This window comes from Hydra vulgaris, chromosome 15 (assembly GCF_038396675.1).
Source record: "Hydra vulgaris chromosome 15, alternate assembly HydraT2T_AEP".
Classification (NCBI taxonomy): Eukaryota; Metazoa; Cnidaria; class Hydrozoa; order Anthoathecata; family Hydridae; genus Hydra; species Hydra vulgaris.
The window spans coordinates 38445765-38466575 of record NC_088934.1 but is presented as its reverse complement, the minus strand read 5'-3'; the positions used below and the strand labels follow the sequence as shown (position 1 = coordinate 38466575).

The 20811-nt window shown below is 26.8% G+C and overlaps 2 protein-coding genes across 12 annotated transcripts in view; both read right to left on the bottom strand.

Annotated features, from left to right (window-relative positions):
- LOC100198560 (adhesion G-protein coupled receptor G2) overlaps positions 1-16794 on the bottom strand; it is a 98725-nt gene extending 81931 nt beyond the window's left edge. For 2 of the 11 annotated variants that reach the window (XM_065820209.1, XM_065820217.1), the window contains exons 1-3: positions 10772-10899; positions 10557-10635; positions 9440-9479 (exon numbers count right to left, since the gene is read on the bottom strand). In XM_065820209.1, coding sequence (XP_065676281.1) covers positions 9440-9479; positions 10557-10583 — 67 coding nt within the window. In that variant the 5' untranslated portion in view covers positions 10584-10635; positions 10772-10899. Of the gene's footprint in view, positions 1-9439; positions 9480-10556; positions 10636-10771; positions 10951-13373; positions 13561-16622 lie in introns of those variants that run through there. The other 9 variants (XM_065820212.1, XM_065820211.1, XM_065820218.1 and 6 more) reach the window with 9 other exon arrangements.
- A 990-nt stretch (positions 16795-17784) lies between these two features.
- LOC136091938 (uncharacterized) lies at positions 17785-18894 on the bottom strand. Its single transcript, XM_065819658.1, has one exon. The coding sequence runs from the start codon at positions 18892-18894 to the stop codon at positions 17785-17787; it is 1110 nt and encodes a 369-aa protein (XP_065675730.1).
- Positions 18895-20811: the final 1917 nt, after the last annotated feature.

The following is a 20811-nucleotide window of genomic DNA, read 5'->3' as shown; positions in this document are numbered from 1 at the left end:
TTCCTTGCTGACAGAGTTGGTTCCTTTGTTATTTCTCTTAGCATTCTGTTATTGTTGCGAATTGATGCCTTGCGTGGGCTGCTTAACCTTTTCATATTTTTTACAGTGTCATGCATTTTATATATATTTTTTTAATTATTGATTGTACACTAGCTTTACTTTTTTTATACTTTTGAGCTATTTTACAGTAACCTAAACCACTTTTATGGTTGAAATGGTACTTTTATGTGATCAAAATTGGTTAAAAGTAAAAAATACCAGTCAAATCTTCGTAAAAGTTAAAAAGTTATAAATAATTTTGGAGCCTGCTGTAGGGGAGACCGGGGCTAGTTGGCTCGGCTTTTACTCTATGAGTTCTGTAGCCCTAACAGTACATTTTTTTTAAAATATTAAAGTGTAGTCTTAAAGAGTATGGATTAGGGTATCTTATAAAATTTGCATTCATTTAAAAAAAAAAATTCTTGGGGCCTTTCTGGACCCTCAAAAAAAAATAAAAAAATTTATAGTTTGCGCCAACTTACCCCACCACGGGGTAAGTTGGCGCAAACTATAAAAATGATTATTAATGCACTATTAAGTGCAAAATTAATAGAAATTTTTTTAAAATTAATTTTTGCAACAATTTTATCCCAAAATTTAATATTACTTTTAGCTGGTACCAAATATTAGTCCGTATAAAAGCCAAACAGTAACCCACCTTTTATCTGTGGAAAAAAAAACTAAACAAAATTTTTTTTTAATTTTTTTGTTAGAATAAATATTTTCAATATTGTTAAAAATAAAAAAAATAAAAAAAAATAATTTTATAAAAATAAATATTTTTTTCCATAGTAAATGAGCCAACTAACCCCGTGAAAAATTTGTCAACTTACCCCGAAAGCTTTTTTTTTAATAAACAGTCTATAGATCCTGAAAAACGGCAGCTTTGAAAAAAAAGTCTGACTGAATATAGTAAACCAATTGTGACTGGAACTTTTACAATAATTTTTTTTTCATACGACTAAATATTTTCTTTGTAAAGTAAAAAGGAAGCGATGTTCTAAAAGTTACGTTTTTGTCCAAAAAACGCATAAATCTCAATATCTCCCATGCGCATGCACGAACCCTGACAATACTACAGTGAATGATGAAATGGTCAATAAGAAAGTTTCTGAGTAGTTTTTGTCACTTTCTGATGAATGGCTCTAAAGATAAACGCAGTTCGTCAACTTACCCCTGCGGCCAACTAGCCCCGGTCTCCCCTATATACTTTTTCTGTTGTTTTTTTTTGTTGTTTATTGTTGTTGCTGTCTGATTTAGTTTTGAAATCTTGTTTTTTTGTTGGCAACAAAAATAAAAAAAATTAAAAAATCGAGTAATTGGATTTTCTTGAAAATTTCAGGGACATCTTCAAATCGTTTCGTAGGAAAAATCTAAAATTTGAGCCCATAATTTAAAGCGGTTCAAAGGTTACTACGATTTAAAGTTTCATAAAACATTCACTCATTTTTCAAAGATTTCCATGTTTCGATGTAGCAACTTCATGCAGTTAAAAAAGTTGTTTGAAATGAGAGGATATGCTGAGTTTTTATAAACGAATATAATATCAAGTTTCATACATTAAGGAAACAAATTGAGTTTTTAAAATATCTGAAACATACTTTTCGTACGTTACCCAAACTACCTCAGGAGCGTTCAATAACGCAAATTCTGTACTTTTGAGTACCAAGTCTCTGGCTAATCGAAACTTATATTAGTATATTATAAATTTTTAAGAAAGAAAAACTGTTTTTTTTACTGCAAATACAGTCGAACTGATTTAAAAGTCAATGTAGGTCTTAAAATCATATCTGAAAACCTCACCTGCTTTAAAAGCGATAAAATTTAGGCTTACTTTGAAAAGCAAAAGATCAATGTGCCAACAAGCTATTGAATTATAGTTTTTTGAAAACGATTTATACTCCCATATACTTTCAATAAATTAAAAGACTTAAATGAATATATCTTTAATTCAAAACGACTTTTGACAGTAAAAAACAACTATAAAAACACAATGAAATCTACAAATGAATCTATAATAAAAAGTATTAGTTTGTTCTCTACAGCATTTGTTTATTATTTTTATGTCATCTTTGCTAAAAACAAAATGTTCCATAAGTCCTTGCTCAGGAATATTTAGTATCTTGTGGATGTTACACCTGTCTTCAATAAATTCTTGTTTGGGGTATGGCCAATAAAAAGTTTTATCCATATATAATTTAACAACCTCATGGTTATGATTTAACCATGAGGTTGATACACACATCATCATCATCTAGTATTGTTGTTATTTGGCTAAAAGAGTGATTTGTTTGATTTTCGAAACTCCTTGCTACAATAACAAACTGCGGAACGTTTACATTATTTAGTTTCTTGACATTAGGTATAATCTCGCTAACTATATTTTTAATGTCATTTGCAAATACGTTTTCTACTAATTCTTCTGTAAAGTTCTCAATAGCTTCAACTTTTTCAGGTTTTTTAAACAAACCTTGCTGGTATTTGTTGAGCATTCTGCTAAAGAAAGAATTTGTTGTCGACTAAGGTCGACTGTTGACTAATTTGAGTCGGACTAAATGATTTGACACCTTTTTTTATCTTTCATTATCTTCGTTTTAAAGAGAACTTTTTCTGGTGTTGTTTTATGTCCTGTTACTTCTCCAGCTATAAACTCTTCATATAAAAAATTTTTCAGCTGGGTTGTAAATCTTGTATGCTTACGTATAGGTATAGCCTATCCTGTAACATCAGTATTGCACTAAAATTTAAATTTACTTTTAGTAACTATCGCTTCGGCATCAATTCCTTTGAGAGATTTGGAGTTGGACGAACAAATAAGCAAATCAGCGTGATGTAATAAAATTGAATCCATTGATGTATGTTTGATTTTGGGTGTTGTATGCGTTTTTATTCTGATTGTTTTCAAAGGTCAATTTTAGTATCAAAAAACATAAGACACGACGACTCACTGCAGTAGACACCAGTGTTAAGACACCTACCTTTGCAATTCTTTTCAATTTTTAAAAATTTGTCCACCATCAAAAGGTCCTATCTCTGTTAAACCAGAAACGAATTCTAATCCTGAAAACTGAATTGTTTTACCTTTACCGCAATTAAAGTATTGCCATAGTGTCATTCCATTATCGTTATTTTTTTATTATTATTATTTTTTTAATATTTTTTAAATATGTATAAGAAATTTTACTGTGTAATGATAAAGTATTTGATAAATATGATATTATAATATTTATATCACAGTATTGAAATAGTTGATCGTTTTTAACTTAAAAAAAAATTTATTTACATTTTCTTTAATATTTTTAAAAAAGACAATGGATTAGAAACTAAGACAAAAAAAGGTGCAGTATGCGTAGGAACATATTTAAGTAACTAAACTATTTTAAGGTATTTTTTATGTTATTAAATAGTTATCTTGATACTATAATTTAGAAGAACACAAAATTTAAATGCAATCCAAGTAATTTTGTTTTTATAAGCATGTCTAATAACCTTGATGTCTACTATTAAACAAATTCTACAAATTTTCGAGTTATAAGTTAACTTCAGACTATAAGAAGATGAATGGTACCTAGTCTTGCTATTTATCCTTGATAATCATTCTTCATCAGTAAAAAAATAATATTTAGTATCTTTTTTGTGGATATTTCTTTGAAAAAAAAAACTACTTATAACATAAAACCTCAAATCAAAAGTACATCAAAAATATGTAGTATTTATGTAACTTTCATATACATTTAATGCAATAATATAAAGTAAAATCCAAACTTTCCAACTCTTCAGCTTTTGTCCAGAGTCTCATCGTTAAATTACAAATCTCACGGCCTCAGGGTTGATTAAAAATTCTCAAGGTAAATTTTTAAGTGTTGAGAAATGTTGAATACAGATATCCTTGATTTGATTGATAATAAAGGATTTTATATTTGGTATACATATAAACTTTTACCAATATTTAAATCTCCATTTTTGATTACGCGAGTTGCTATCTCAATAATTATTTGCTATCATTTAAATGATATTTTTACAGCATGTTGTGCAATATTGTGTGAAAGATATGTTGATTGAAGTGCAGCATGTTGCTAAGGATTAAATAGCTGTAATGCCAAATATACATTATACATTAGAGTAACAGATAAAAACATACTCATAAAACATATTCAGTCAAACTTGGTATTTAAATGACTTAGTTCTACCTGTTAAAAATTATATTTACTAGTTTTACTTTTTCTTGTATTAGAAATTACATTTTAAATTGTAAATTATTAAGGAGTTATGATTATGAGATATGATTATTGCAAAAGGAGAACAAATGTTATAGTGTCAAAACTAAAATATTTTTTTTAAAACCTTTTTATAACAAAATATAAACTAAGAAAAAGTACTTTTTTGTTTTAGGTTTTATGATTCTCCAGGTTTTTTATAAATCTCGAGTTTTTTTTACATTAAATTTCAAGATTTTTTTAAAAAAAGGTTGGAATGTCTTTATAATGGTATACAAAAATTTTAGAGTCAACTTTTATTAAAATTAGTCTTTGATCTGAAAAAAGTATGGTTGTTATGTGCATCTATCCATTAAGTTGCTCTGACATCAAACGAAAACAATTGCATCGGCAATCATGTTAAATGAGGTGATAATATTGCAGAGAATAAGAGAAAATCATTAAACAACTTTTGATAATTAATATATAGAAAATATAAGATATAAATAAAATATAAGAAACTCATTATGAAGATGTGCCAAAAAAATGATGTAATTTTTATTCCAGTGAAGAAATATGTACTAATATTTACATCATGCATTATTACGGCATAGTTTTTTTTTTGGAATTAAAAATTGATTTGCAATAGGCTGTTGTTCAGTTAGGTTATGCAAGAAAGTGGTAAAGTTAGCTGTATGTGAGATAGAAAGATTGTATCACGAAAAAAGAGGTTATAAAAGAGTTAAGAAAGATTGTCTCACATGAAGAATTGCTTATTAAAACATTAAGAAAGATTGTATCACGTGAAGAAGTGATTACAAAAGAGATCACGCGAAGAAGTGGATATAAAAGAACCAAGAAGTTGTTAAGAATTGATAATTAAAATGCTAAAAACCTGTTGTGTTTAAAGTTGTTCAAACAACAACAGAATGTAAAGTAATGTAAAGATTTATCTTAATCACTTCTTTTGGCATTTAAGTTTGAATTCTATACAACTTTTTTGCATAAATTACCTGCCAAACTATTTATAATAAAGTATAGACAACTTTTATACGGGATTTATGTTGTTTATTTTTTACTATTGCTAAATTTTGACATGCTTATAAATGCTTATAAAGTTTTCAAAAAACTCTTCAAAAACAACAGTGTTAAAACTCCCTCTATCCACTAACTATTATACCAACAAGAATAACTATACAATTATGCATTAGTTTGCAATACAATTTTTTTGTAATTCACCTCCCTAAGGCTGAGAAGGCCACAACAGATGAGAAGGCTAATTGTGGTTATAACCCTCTCTCAACCCTATAACTCCGAAACACGAAGCTTGACCAACAAGGCCGCTGCGCGGAGAAACAAGTTGAGTGCGGTACTACCAGTGACGTGGTGGGAATTGAACTTGGAACCTCTCGCTTATGAAGCGAGTGCTCTACTACTACACTACTATCACTTCCTGTCCAAATCGATTGTGCAGTTAAAAAAAAAACTTACCTATTTTTTCAATAATAAAAAAATAAAAAATCAAGTGCTGTAAAATTAAATAGTCTACTTGTTACATTTTAAAGTTTTTATGAGATATTCTTTTGAATGATTTTGTAGTGGTGGTATTGCGGATATAATAAGTACTTTTTGGCTGAATGTTTCAGTGTTTTAATAAGCTTCATGTAGCATATCAAATCATTTGGAATAACTAATAATGGTTGCGTTGAATCTTCCATAATCTCCAAAAATTAGCCTCCTTGTCCTGGTCCTACCTTTTCAGAATAGATTTTTTTGAAGTTATCTACAGCTTCATGGAACTTTCTCTTATGGTAGTTGATTGTAGAAGTTGATGCCTTTAATATCAAATCAAGAATCATTCTCAAATCAAGGGCCATTCTCTATTTGGTCATGATTTAGAAATATGCTGTCTCTGTGAATACTGCACAGCTAATCAGATACTGGAAAAAAACTAGGAATACATTTATTAATATTTTCATACTGGTCTCTTGTTGCTTTTCGGAGATCTTTTTGTTTGCTTTTTCTCTTATTTGTCGGAGGAGCTTCATGGGGTGGATGTAAGCATTGCTATGGTACATACCAGTATCTGCCATACTTCTGTTTGTGAAAAGCACATATAACTTGTTTATTACTTAGTTCTACATGTATTCGCGTCTCAATTGCATGTTTTTTGATAAAACCATCAGCAAACACATGTGTTAACTCGTCCCATTTAAATAATCCAGTTCGTCTTGATCTTAAATGTTCCTCTCATGAACCAAAAATCAACAGCATTTTGTATAATCAACATTATCATGTTCAGTCATGTTATCAAATAATTGTTTTATCTTCTTTCGACTCTGAATCAAACTCTTCTATCACTTCAATTCAAACTCTGTACAATTATATACAATTATGTACAATTAATATTGAAATATAAATGTAAATTTATATTACATAACAATCCACAAATATCGCATAAAAAATATCATTAAAAAACCACCTAACATATTCATAAATGATATTAATTATTATGCATTTTGATAGTAATTAATTAAGAATATTTGTAAATTTACAGAAATCAAAAAACGCGAAACGTCCAATAATGTTCTTACGCTTTTCACAACTTAGATGTTGAATTATAAGTAACCACTATATAGGATTTTTCATGAATTGTATCATAAAAAATAGCTTACCATTATATATATATATATATATAATATATATATATATATATATATATATATATATATATATATATATATTATAGAAACGGTAATATAAATATAATAATAATATGAACACTAATAAAAAAATTAACATTTGGCGCCCCTTGGATTTCTGCCGCCGGCAAAAAAGGACAAACTGTCCCTTTCGCCCCCACCCCCTCCCTCTAGGCGGCACTGGTTATTATTTTCTTTTTTTAAGGTATTAAATAATTTAATTTAAATAATATATTTACTATTTTATAGCTAAAATAAGTAAGATATTTAAATTCAGGGTTCTCAAAGAAACTAATTTCAAATGTTAAACAACTACCATAGACCAACCAAAATTGAAAAATTTGATTTATTAAATAGCTACCGATTCTAACAGCAGTTTTTTTTTTCTGTCCAAAGTTATTTTATAGTAAAGATATTTTCGTTTAAGCAAAACCACCCATTGAAGTCTTTTAATTTAAAAAAATAAAAAATAAAATAATATAAACACGCTATTTTGTCTTTTTTTTAAACTTAACTCTACAGAGAAGATAAGTATGTACCAAGATCTTCACAACAAAATAAAACTTTAGTTATAAGTTCTAAAAACATAACATCTAAAATGCATTGCGCAACATCTAAAATACCTTGCACAATAAAAAGATATCTTAAAGAATAATTAGTTAACCAGTACTTCTGGTTAGTCCATTAAAAATATAACATTTCAGTAAAAAGCCTATTTAACAACATAACATATAAAACATTATTATTTTGACAATAAAATAAACTACTTTAAAACACTCTTATAAAATGCAATATTTACAGATGCTTTATCTGGATTTAGGAAACAATCTTAAAATTCAAATAGCCTGCAATAGCTGAAAAATGTTTGAAATCCAATTTTAGACAGAAAATAAATACATTTTTTGAAGAGCAGGAACTGCTCTTATTACACCAAGGAGACTAAATATTTCAACAGCGAGTGCTCTATCAATTTGACTATTGATAATGTCAACCTTTTGTATACTAGAATTCCCTGGTTCAAAACTTTTGTTAAATTACTCTGATTTTTGGGTAACATATCAAAAACTAACATAAGGCGATGGGAAAATGAATATTTCATTGATGGTTTGATGAAGTTTCTTCTTAAAGTTGTTCAGTTCAGTTTTTGCATGCTGTCCATAGACCAATAGTCAACAAATATACGTGTTAATTTTTCATCACTGATATTTTGTGTGTATTTAGTTGTTGTGTATATTCATATAAGAATTTTAATCTTTTTTTTTTGGTTACAGTCTTGAATGAAACATTTTCTCCCTTTCTATTTTTATACGGCAGATCAGATTGTCTTAGTTGCTTTCTCACATTCTGCGTCCAAGTTTAAGGTGCATGTTTTACCTTTAAAGTTTTGATGTTTTTCTGTAATAAAAACACGATTTACCTTTGAAGTTTTGTTGTTTTTCTGTGATAAAAACTTCCGCGTCTACCATTTTGACGTAAATAACTTTTGATCGGATAAAAAGGAGATAGCACATTATAATTTTAATTTATAATCAGGATTAAGGAGAGCTAAATGCAATGTCAGGTATAGTGAGGTAATTTTTTTTTTTTTTTTACTGATTTATTTATAATGAATGAAACTTGATATTATATTTGTTTATAAAAACTCAGCACATCCTCTCATTTCAAACAACTTTTTTAACTGCATGAAATTGCTACATCGAAACATAGAAAACTTTGAAAAGTCAACGTTTTATGAAACTTAAAATCGTAGTAACTTTTAGACCGCTTTGAATTATGGGCTCAAATTTTCAGGTTTTTCTTATGAAATGGTTTGAAGATACCCCCAAAATTTTCAAGGAAATTAAATAACTTAACTGTTTCAACTTGCCTCATTCTTATAAAAAGCAACTCTTATAAGCTTGGGTTGGTATATTTTTATATAAGTCTATACGAAATATTTTTGTATAAATCTATACGAAAATGTTATAAGCAAAAAGTTAACATAGTAAGATTGAGGAAGTAAAAATTTTCTATAAAAAAACTATTCATAAGTGCAAGATGTTAAAGTTTAATTTCTAAATTTAATTAAAGCGTAACAATTGAAGTGTAATTTTTTACATAAATTTAATTAAAAGATACTGAAGCTATGTGAAAGTTTTTTAGATGTGCAGATTTTTTATGCTAATATTGAATTTTAAAATTGAATTTTAAAGTTTGTTGTAAAAGCTGTAAGATAAGTTACGTAGCAACTGTTAAAAAATCAAATAAATTTTACTTAATGAGGAGTTAAATGATAGAAATATATTTTTTAAACCTTTGTCTTTAAAGTTATTAAAATTAAACAAATAAAGAATTTTAAAAAAAAAAGAAATTGTATTTGCGTTAAATATTCTTTTATATAAGTCTTTATTAAAATTATGCATCCTTCATTGTAAAACAATTGCATAATTGATTGCTGGGTTTTTTAAACAAATTAACAAGAAAAAAAAAACTAAAATAAAATACACTTTTTCATTATATTACCTTGTTCACATCTGAGATTACAAACAAATTGAAAAGTTACCTAAAGAAGATATTATAAATAGTAGTAATGAGCAACTAATACTAATTATAAATAACTGGTGTTTTTAAAATGGGATTACCACCCCATTTTACAAAGCAAACACGCTTCACATCTTTAACTGTAAAAACTTTTTTTTCAAATATAAGTAAAATGATGCTAATAAAACATAAAATTTTTATGTAATAAAATAAAAATGGAATAAAATTATTTTTAAATTTAAATATATTTTTAATTCTAATTTTTATTTAACTATTTATTTTATTGTGTTATTATTTATTTATTAACTATTATTACTTATTTTAAGTATTATATTTTTATTTTATTCTAAGTATTATATATGAAAATAATTACCATAAAGTTTTATTAATACCCTATTAAATGTTATGGATAAAATTGTATATTTTTCTCCTCCCCCCCCCCCCGTCTAAAATTTATTTGGTCTCAACGTCACTGTGTTGCAAACAACAACCTGGTTTTTTGTTGTTATAGTTGTAGTAGTAGTTGTTGTTGTTCAACCTTTTTATAAATGATGTTTTATAAATGATAAAATGCAGAAGGATATATTTGCAATCTTAAAAAATAGCTAGGAAGAATCTTTTTTTTATTAATGTCTTCCATTAAAAATAAAAATTGCATTTTTACTGAAAATTACGCTTTAAGATTTTAGCATCCCTTAATTGTTGGAAGTTTTGAACATAACAGTAATTTTTAAAATATAGCTCCCTTGAAACTCCCTTGAAACAATATACCTTTTATATATACATAAATAGTTATATAGACTATAGTTTCTTTATCACTAAGCCCTGTAATAGATACCGTAAAATACATATAAACCTTATAGTATAAAATTATAAAAACCGTGTAACATAAAATACAAAATCAAAAGATGTTAAAATTAACTAAAAATATAATTAAATAGGGTTTAACTAACGAACCAAAAACAAAAAACTTTTAACGTAATATATAAAAGCTTTGAATATATAAAAGCAAACACCCATTTTGGAATAAAATAATATGTATATATTTTTTTAATAAAAAATAGATTAAAATATATTAAATAATAAGAAATGCATTTACCATAAGTTTGAATGCAAGATAAAACATTTTACTTGAAAATAATTTAATCAGTTTGTTCACAAACAATTTCAAGTGTAAACTAAATCATAAAATATTCACAAGATGAACAGCGTAGAATCATTTGTATATAAAAAAAAAATTATTTAAAAAAATGAAAAAGTAAACAAGGGTTGATATAAAAGTTAATAAAAAATATTGATACATATGACTTTAACCTATTAACAAATAACCTTCAACATTTTGAAAAAGTTTCTATCTTGTTTGAAATTTTGCATTTCTACTGAATAATTCGCCGCCTTAAAAAAAAATTCTGTATTTTGTTTATACGTCAAATAACAAGTCTAAAGCGAGCAAACAATTTAGAAAGTTTTTTACTTTTACGAAAACTGTACTTATTTAAAAAAGTTTCATTTTTATCTTTTTAAGTATGATTTATAAATACTAGATTTAGTCGTACGGATAGCCGAGAACAGTGTATTAAATGATGACAGCACTACTGATGACGATAAAAAGAGAGGAACTTGGGTAGAATATGTTGTTGTTGAATATAAGTGATATTGTGGTTTATATTTCATCAGCAACTCGTATTAAGATATCATTGCATAAATGATCTTATGGTTTATATATAATACAAAAAAAAAATACATAATTTTTTTAATAAGGCGGCGAATTTTTCAGTAGAAATGCAAAATTTCGAAAGAAATTTTGTATTTCTGCTGAAAAATTCGCCGAAAAAATGAAACTTTTTCAAAATGTTAAAAGTTGCTTGTATTACGACATCATCTTATATGATTTCTTAATTCAAGTGTGCAAACACACAAAAGTTTATTTCTTTTACCAGCGTTTCAAAGTTCACCAGCATTATCGTACATTGCGTAGTTGTACAACCCGTGAGAGGTTTCAAAACAGAAGATTTAAAATTTGATAGCAATAAAAATAAAACTCAGAGAGCTACCGAAGAAACAGAAAAAAATATACAGAGATTAAATATCAGCCGCACCTAGTAACAGGGACTTTAATAAGTTTAACAATAAGAAATTTTAATAAACACTATTTTTTCTCTATAATAGTTCTATAAAGTTTCTATAAAATTTTCACAAATGGTCTATAGAAAATTTAATAGAGTTTTTGTAGAATCTCTAATAGTTTCTATAAAATTTGAAAGGTTTTTGAGGTATTTTACAAACACTCAAAGTCAATAGTATTTTTTTAGCTTTTATAGTTTGCACCAAGTTGTCGGCAAAAATTTTATTTTTATTTTTCATAATCCAAAGGGCCCCAAAAATTTACCTAAAGATGTTATCTACATTCATACTCTTCAAAACTTAGCTTTAATATTTACAAAAAAAATCTGCCGTTATGGCTACACGGGTTGAAAGAGTAAAAACAGAGACAACTAGCCTCGATTTTCATTTTTTTTAGGTTACATGAAAATTAAATTTATTAAAAGATAGACGCAAGTTTAAGTAAAGTGATTAAGTCTCGGATTATGAAGTTGGTTGAGCGTGTATGTCAGTTAGAGCTTCTAGTTATCATGATGGTTTAAAAAAATTTTAAACACCGTGACTAATCTTTTTCAAAAAATTTTTTGTTAAAGTAAAGGCTTTTGTTAACGCATCGGTTTGTTAGCAGACATTTAGCTGGAGTTTTTATGAGCAGCTCAGTATTATACAATATGGGTTTATATACGAGTACCAATTGACAATCGATTTATGCCCTAGTTTCGTAGTTGCATGGTTCGTATACAGCACAATAAAAAACAATCTATGCTTTGTAGTTTTTTTTAGCTTTAATGCATTTATCTTGTTTAAATTTTCTATATTAGTTATTCACAAACTTAAATTGTTTTAAAAATTTATTGGGATAAGTTAATGAAAAAAGTGTTGTTTTTTATTTGGATTTGGAATATAGAAAGTCATAAAAATTAACTTAATTTTATTAATTACTTTTAAGAAGTACATAAATTCAAACTAAAAAATTCTGATGAAAATCAAAATCTCAAGTCTGGATCGCAGCTGGATCGGAGTCTATATAGTCTAGATGGGAGACTGGATAGGAGTCTGGATAAAAAGACTTTTTTTATATTAAAAATTAAAAATTAACTTTGACTCTTTTTGAGAAGATATCATTACTAGCTTTTCTGAAAATTTTAAATATATTTTAAATATTTTCCAATTAACTCAAATGAAGTTAATTAACAAGCCATATGTTAATTCTGTTGATTTTATATTTTAAAGTAAAAAAATCATATTTCTTTTTCTGTATAACACGTAAACGCTAGAAGTCGTTTTGAAGCAAATCATAAATAAGAAAAAAACACTTAAGAAGGAAATCTTTATTACTTTAAATTGCGACATCGCTTTCTGAGATTTAACATGATTAAGAAAGTTTTCTTGAATTAAAGTGTCTAGTTTATTATAATATAAATTAGTCTATTATATTATTATAGTTTATTATATAATAAATTAGTTAGCCTAACAAGAGATGGTCTAAAAATGAACGAGACCTGAAAGAGATGGTCTGGTGGAGAACTGGGGTTTTATGTCTCAAACAAAATTGCTAATAAGATAAAAATGCATTTTTCAAATACTAACTAAAAAAGTCTTTTCACCAAATTTTTTTCATTAGTTAGACGTGTTTTTTGTCTACCAAATTTTTTATTATTTGGATGCGTTTTTTGTCTACCAAATTTTTTTATTAGTTGGATGCGTTTTTTGTCTACCAAATAGTAAAACTAAATTATTAAAAATTTAATTTAAAAAAATGATTATAAAAGTTAATAAAGAAAATAAAATCAATATAATATAGGTGACAAACCTTGATGATTCTTCTTCTCCTTGATGATCAGATTTATCAAATATTTTCTGAAGCAAAACGTAATTTTTAATATGCTTTTTAAATTTATTATCTTATTAATTTTAATAAACACAATTGTGTTACAAACATCAACATGTTTATTTGACAGTATTTTCATTAAAAACTTAATAGAAAAAAGATTAAAAAACTTAAGTACGAAGTATTGTTAAAACTAAAAACTTATCTATTAATTGTAATTAACTTATCTGTTAATTATGATTGTCAATAAAATGCGAACTGCGTCCACCCGCCTAATATTAGACTGTAGATCTTTGTATTTTATCATAAAATGTATTTTGAAAAAAGTTTACAGTGAAAACGATGCTTTGGAGAGGACCAAAAATTTATTTTAAAAACTTCCTAATGTAAATCATACTTTTCCGTGAATAAGAAAAGTGGAAAAGTTAATTGGTTTCTCACCAATAAAAGTAGCAATCTGGTTCGTTTAAAAATAAACTATGCAGTGTAAACTATACTTTGCAGCATCTGCAGCAGTTATTTGATTGGTTGCAAATGTACGCTATTGTATCAGGATTTAACTCTAAAAAAATATTGTTAAATCATGATAAGTAGAGTACCAATTTAAAGCGCTTTTTGAATTTTAACATCAAAGTATGACTTGAAAATGTTTTGAAAGGATTTGAAATTGTTTTGTTAATTCAAAACATAACAGCAGTGTTTTAATGATTAGAAGCAATAGTAGTGTTCTTCTTTTCTTCTTTTTTTTAAGTTTATATATTTTTTGTGTGTATACTGAAAACTGACCGAAATTAATCAAGTCAGGCTATGTTCTTATTTTACCATATTAGTAAAAATGCTTAAAACAACCTTATGACTAGTTAACTTAGTTTCGTGTTGCATTAAGAAAAGTAAAATAAAAATATGAGTTTCTTTCTTCAACTTAGGACATTGCGTATGGCGCTTTTTTTTGATGGGGTAATCTAAAAATTTGCGTCCGCGCCTGATATATATAACTATATATATTTATATATATACATATATATATATATATATACATATATATATATATATATATATATATATATATATATATATATATATACATATATATATATATATATATATATATATATATATATAATATAACTATATATATAACTATATGTATATATAACTATATGTATATATAACTATATATATATATATATATATATGTATATATATATATATATATATATATATATATATATATATATATATATATATATATATATATATATATATATATATATATATATATATATATATATATATATATATATATATATATGCACCCAGGAAAAAAAGTTTTATAGAATTTCTATAAACTTTTGGAACATATGGTCTACAGAAATTCTATAGAATACTATAGAATTTCTATAGAACCTCTCTCAACTTCTATAGAAATTCCAATAGAACTTTTTTTCTACTTTTTATTTCATAGAAAAAAAGTTTTATAGCAATTTCTATAGAAATTAATAGACATTCTATAGAAATTTTATAGCATTTCTATATAATTTATATAGGCCATATGTTTCAAAAGTTTATAGAAATTCTATAGAACTTTTTTTCCTGGGTATACACCTATTGTAAACTTATTATTATAGAAAATTGTGCAAAGTAAAATGTAAACTGCAATATATTAAAGAGAATAAAATGTAAACTGCAATACATATATAAATAATATATATATATATATATATATATATATATATATATATATATATATATATATATATATATATATATATATATATATATATATATATAAATATAAATAATAATGCAATTATTATTTATATATAAATAATGATGCAATTATCATTTATGTATATATATATATATATATATATATATATATATATATATATAAATATAAATAATAATGCAATTATTATTTATATATAAATAATGATGCAATTATCATTTATGTATATATATATATATATATATATATATATATATATATATATATATATATATATATATATATATATATATATATATATATATATATATATATATATATATATATATATTACTATAGTCTATAACTGGATTAAAAGCTATCTTATTGTAGAAAGCACTACATGAAAAATAAGTCAACAGCAAACAATGATATATTATATGTACTCAAGGAGGTATAAGTGAATGGAGGGAAAACGAAGCCGAAAATCGAAAAAAAAAGTACACTCTTTGTTTATATTTATTCCAGCGGCAAGTCAAAATGGCGCCTTTGCGTTGAAAAAGGAAAATTTTGAAATGTAATTTGTAACCTTTGTAAGCTGTAACCAAAATGGATTATTCTTTTAAAATTTGACTGGATAAGTTTTTAAAAACTATTCTAACTATCAAGTAGTAATCACAACAAAAATCGTGATCTACGTAAAGTAATTGTTTTTTAAATACCTCGATGCAAGGTATAAATATCAAAGTTTTTGAAAACATCTATTACCTTGTTGAATCTCAACTTTTGCTTTCCCGTTTAGCTATAGGTTTGTTACGTTTTTAAAGAACGTTTTTTTGGCAAGGAACTTATTATATCTTTACAGAATTTTATTTTATGTTATAGAACTTTTGCTGAATTTAAAAACAAATTGCTGTATTCTAAATTAGGCACTTCAACATTTTTTTAAAAATGTAAAATGAAAACAAAACAAATATCATAAGTTAGAGCTAAACATTAACAATTAAAAAATAACAAACTTAAAAAAAAAATTTACTTAAAAGTTAACTTTTTGGTTGGAGGCATATTTTTTGTGTGATCAACGCTTACTATTCAAAATTATGCACATTATTAAGGTACCCCTCAAGCATTTGTTTTTGAAAGTTACGTTCTTTTAAAACGTCTTTTAAACGTCTTTAAAACGTTCTTTACGTAAGAATGTTTAGAAGACGTTTAAAAGACATTTAAAATACATTTACAACTTTTAAAAACAAATGCCCGAATGGTAATATAATGCTATAATTGATTTTGTTATTTAATCAAAAAAACACTAATTACTTTCAAAAATATTAATTTTGCAATAAACAAATTAAAAGTTATTGTTTTTTATGTCATTGGTTGAACGGTGGAAGAACATCAACACCTCAAACTATTTCGTCGGCATAAAACCTCAGATTTTTTTTCTTTAACCGCGTTTTATCGGTTATTGATATTACGCGCTCAGATGTTAGAGTGCCTATCTAAATATAGAGATATGAAATTACCTTTTTGTAAATCCGGCAAAAATACTACCAAATCATTTATTAATTCAATTCTAACCTAGAAATTCATTATTTGTCGTTCAAAACATAAAAAAATAACAATAAACTAACTCTAAATATTGCTTACAAACTTTTTAAGCTTTCATCTTTTATTTGCAATGCTTCAACTGCTTATGACGTTTTGAAACAATATCATTGGATAATTTTTGTTAAAAGTAGAATGTGATTGGTTAACATTACACTATAATAAATACGCGGTGTTTACTAGAAAATTACGTTACTGTTCCTTGAGAAATGATGCTTTAACTTCGTTCTCCCTTTTGTCTACTATACTTCCTAGATAAATCAAGACCCGAATCATTTAAATTTATTTAAACCATTTATATTCATTTTGTTATAATAATTTGCGATAGATTAGGTTTATTATATTGAGTAATTCTTTTCAATATATTATAGCAAAATTTGTTATGACTTATACGCTATTAAAAATGAATTCGATTTGAAGCACTTATTATATTCGGTTCAGGATTTTATAAAAAAAAAGCGAAACCTGGGTTTGCTCATAGGAAAAAAGTTTCAACCGATAAATAATAATAAAAATGAATTAAAATATTTCGGGGTCTTGATTTTACAAAAAACGTCTTGACCTGTTTGAAATCACGTAAAAGTAACGCTTGCGTATAACATTCCAAAAAAAATTCTAGGTCTGCAGTTTCTTCAAATTAGGAAATGTTAGAATGAACAACATTAAATAGGGTACTTACGCCAATTACTGGCCATATTTTTACAAGAAACACTCGTTACAGAAAAATACTTAAGTATATTTGTTACATACCATATGTAAAATTTTAGAGAATTGAAAGCTCTGACATTTTAAGTGAAAATTATTGTGATTATAAATAACATAAAATTATATATAACCCAGATATTAAAGGTAAACAATTTTACCAAATACTGGTCATCTTAACCATTTATTGGCCGTTGGCAGTATTTGATTGAATAGGGCATTGTAATTGATTTATAATCATAAAATTAAAAAAAAAATAAAAAGCACACCATAAAATCAAGATAACTTATTTAAATAAATTATTTATACACTCATTAAGTTGAATTAACATGAACAAAAAAACCTAAAAAAATATTTCTTATAAAATATCATTTTTTTTCATTCACCTTGGTCAATTTCTTCAAGTTTGATATATGATCTAGCTTCTTTTTTGCAGAGTTTTTTTTTTTTTTCTTTCAAAATCTTTTGTTTTTCAACTTTTCTATTTTCACTAGCTACCTTTGAAGCCATATCTTCAAGCTTTGCATTATAAGCCTCCTCTGAGGTCAGAACAAAAAACTTTAAATTAGAGTTTTTTGAGTGTTTTTTTGTTTGTTTAATTTGTGGAGAAAAATATGTAAGAACATCTGAATCTTTGTCTGATAGACAAGATGAATTAGCAAATGGAAATGGAAGATCCGTTAATGTTTTGCGAAAAACTTTTTTATTATCATTTGAATCTAATGTTGATTGAATTACTTCTACTTCTTCAAGACGTATATCAGTATCAATATTCAAACCCAGAGTATTGTCTTGAACAGAAAAATCAATAAACTCATTGTCTTGTACCGGTTTAATTCTTGCATAGCTATGTTCTGTAACAATATTTGAATATTGCACAGCATTGTCTTGAATTAAAAAACCAATAAACTCATTTTCTTCTACTGGTTTGGTAGAAGACAGTGAGTTAATTGCAAAGCTGCTTTCGGATAGATCAGACAATAATGGAAGATTGTTTATTATTGAAATGTTGCATACATTTTGACTTGGGACAGCATCTGAAATTTTACTATATAAAATGTTTGGGATGTATGCCTCTTTAGGAATAGCATCTGGATTAAAGGGATAAATTCCACATGCTCTAAATCCTGAGCGTATATTTGTGTCAGTCATTGCATATTTCCACGCTTTTGAAAATAAACCGCAAAAGTTAGAATGCGAAACTACTACACCTGGGTAGTCATTCATCATTGTTTGGCATTCCTCAGAATAGGTAGTTTTCTGTGATTTAAAAACTGTTCTATCACAAGGCTGCAACCAGTTGCTGGTGTGAGCTGGGAGCTCAACAATTTCGATTTGGTTTACGATGGCCAGCTCAATAATTTCAACAAGATTGTGTGAGTCATGTCCATCTAGGATTAAAATCTGTGGTCTTGCTGAGCCAATATTTGGAAGGAATGTTTTCTCAAACCATAAGTCTAGTTGAAAATAGTACAAAAAATTTTTCATCAACTTGTTGCTCTCACGTTTGGGGCAGGGGGGCCAAAATTTTGGGGCTTTTTTGTTCCCAAGCTCTAATCATCGTAATTTTTTACAAAGCATCCTTATTTGACATAAGTATAAACATATAAATGTTTGGAGTTTGCTCCATGTCTGGAAGTTAGCTATCTTAAAGACCAAAAAATGCTTTGGGCGCCCCTGAAGACAGTAGCTGGATGCAGGTAACATCTGTCCAAGTTAACATCTAACCTTTACTCAACCAAGAGCAAGGGATATTTTAAGTCTAACTAATTTAGCTAAAAGCTAAGTTAACCTAGCCTTTGCTTAGAAAAGCAAATCCTACAAATCAACAGGACAAGAGGTACTGAACTACATGTTACCAGTAGTTGAGTAATTATGATGATCCAAATCCTGACCTGACCTAAGTCATAATTAGTTATAAACTCAAATTCAAATCATAAATTAAAATTAGGCAACATTTATTATTAAGTAAAAAAGTTGATAGTAGCAAGTATTCAGATAGAGATTTTGAAATTCTAAAACAAAATTCAGAGACAATGTCTGTATTGATACTTTTTTGAGTAATTTGCACTTGTTGCCGTAATGATATTTTTACAGTGAATTGGAACTCCTCCGCCCTTATACATCCCTTGCTCTTGATTGAGTAATCTTTCAGACACACAATAGCATTTAATCGCTTATTATTTAAAAATTTTTAACAAACACAAATTAAAACAGGTTTAGTTGCCTCGTGTATAATAAGTATTAATTGTGGTAGTAGATTAGTGGCACTAGAATTACAATCAAGATGTTCAAGGTTCAAATTCAAACTATGCTTCTGGAAGTGCTACACTCAACCTATTTTTTTGTGCAACAGTCTTGTCTAATAATGTTTGTGTTTCAGATTTTAGAATTAAGAAAAAATAGTTTTTCTAGCCCTTTGTTCGCACAAGAGTCTACAGGATGTCGACTAGAATAATCAGATATATTATTTTTTCCTTGGACGTAGTGTAGATCAAAAGAATACCCCTGTAATCCTAAAGTCATAAGCTCAATGCAAATTAGGACTGTAGCGTTTGGGTTGTTTAAAATTTTTACAATATCTTTGTGGTTGCTGTACATTTTAAAAGGGTGTCCAAATAAGTATGTTTTGTTGTGCTCGCAGGCGTATACTATAGCTAAACATTCTCTTTCGAGCGTAGAGTAGCATTGTTGTTCAGCCGATAACGCTTTTCATCCTCCAACTGCTGTTTCAAATGAGCGTCAATTTTTTCTTTAGTGCGACTTTTTTAAGGCAGTACTAGACTGTATCACTGTGAACAAAATTACAAAATCAATCAAACGCAAATCTGGTGGTGGAAGATAGGATGGTTTTATAGATATAAAACTAGTTAGAAAACTGGTTAACAGTTTTAAGAATTACCCAAGCCTTTCACTTAGGGAACGCACAAAAATAAATGGATTTTCTCATAGTTTTGTTGCAAAAGTTAGAAACAAACATGGTTTTCATTCTTTCAAAGCACAAAAAGTGCCCAACCGTTCTGAAACTCAACAAAAAAGTGCAAGAACCCGCGGCAAAAAGTTGTATGACAATTTTGTTTCTAAAAATTTCTGTATTATTGAAGACGATGAAACTTATATCAAGTACAATCATCAACAAATTCCTGGTGCTGTTTATTTTATTGCCAAATATAGAGGAAAAGCAGATAAGAAATTTAAATACACAAAACATGACAAGTTCGCTAAAAAAAGCTTTGATTTGGCAAGCTATTTGCAGTTGTGGCAAAAAATCAGCACCTTATATTTCTCAGTCTACACTTTCTGGTAAAATATATTTAAAGAATGTTTACAATAACGCCTTTTACCTCTTTAAATCACACAATAACAGACCTGTGTTCTAACCTGATTTAGCTTCAATTCATTATT

Bases quoted from the DNA above. Each gene is read 5' to 3' on its own strand.
- LOC136091938 (XM_065819658.1), bottom strand. From the start codon at position 18,894: ATGAAAAATTTTTTGTACTATTTTCAACTAGACTTATGGTTTGAGAAA.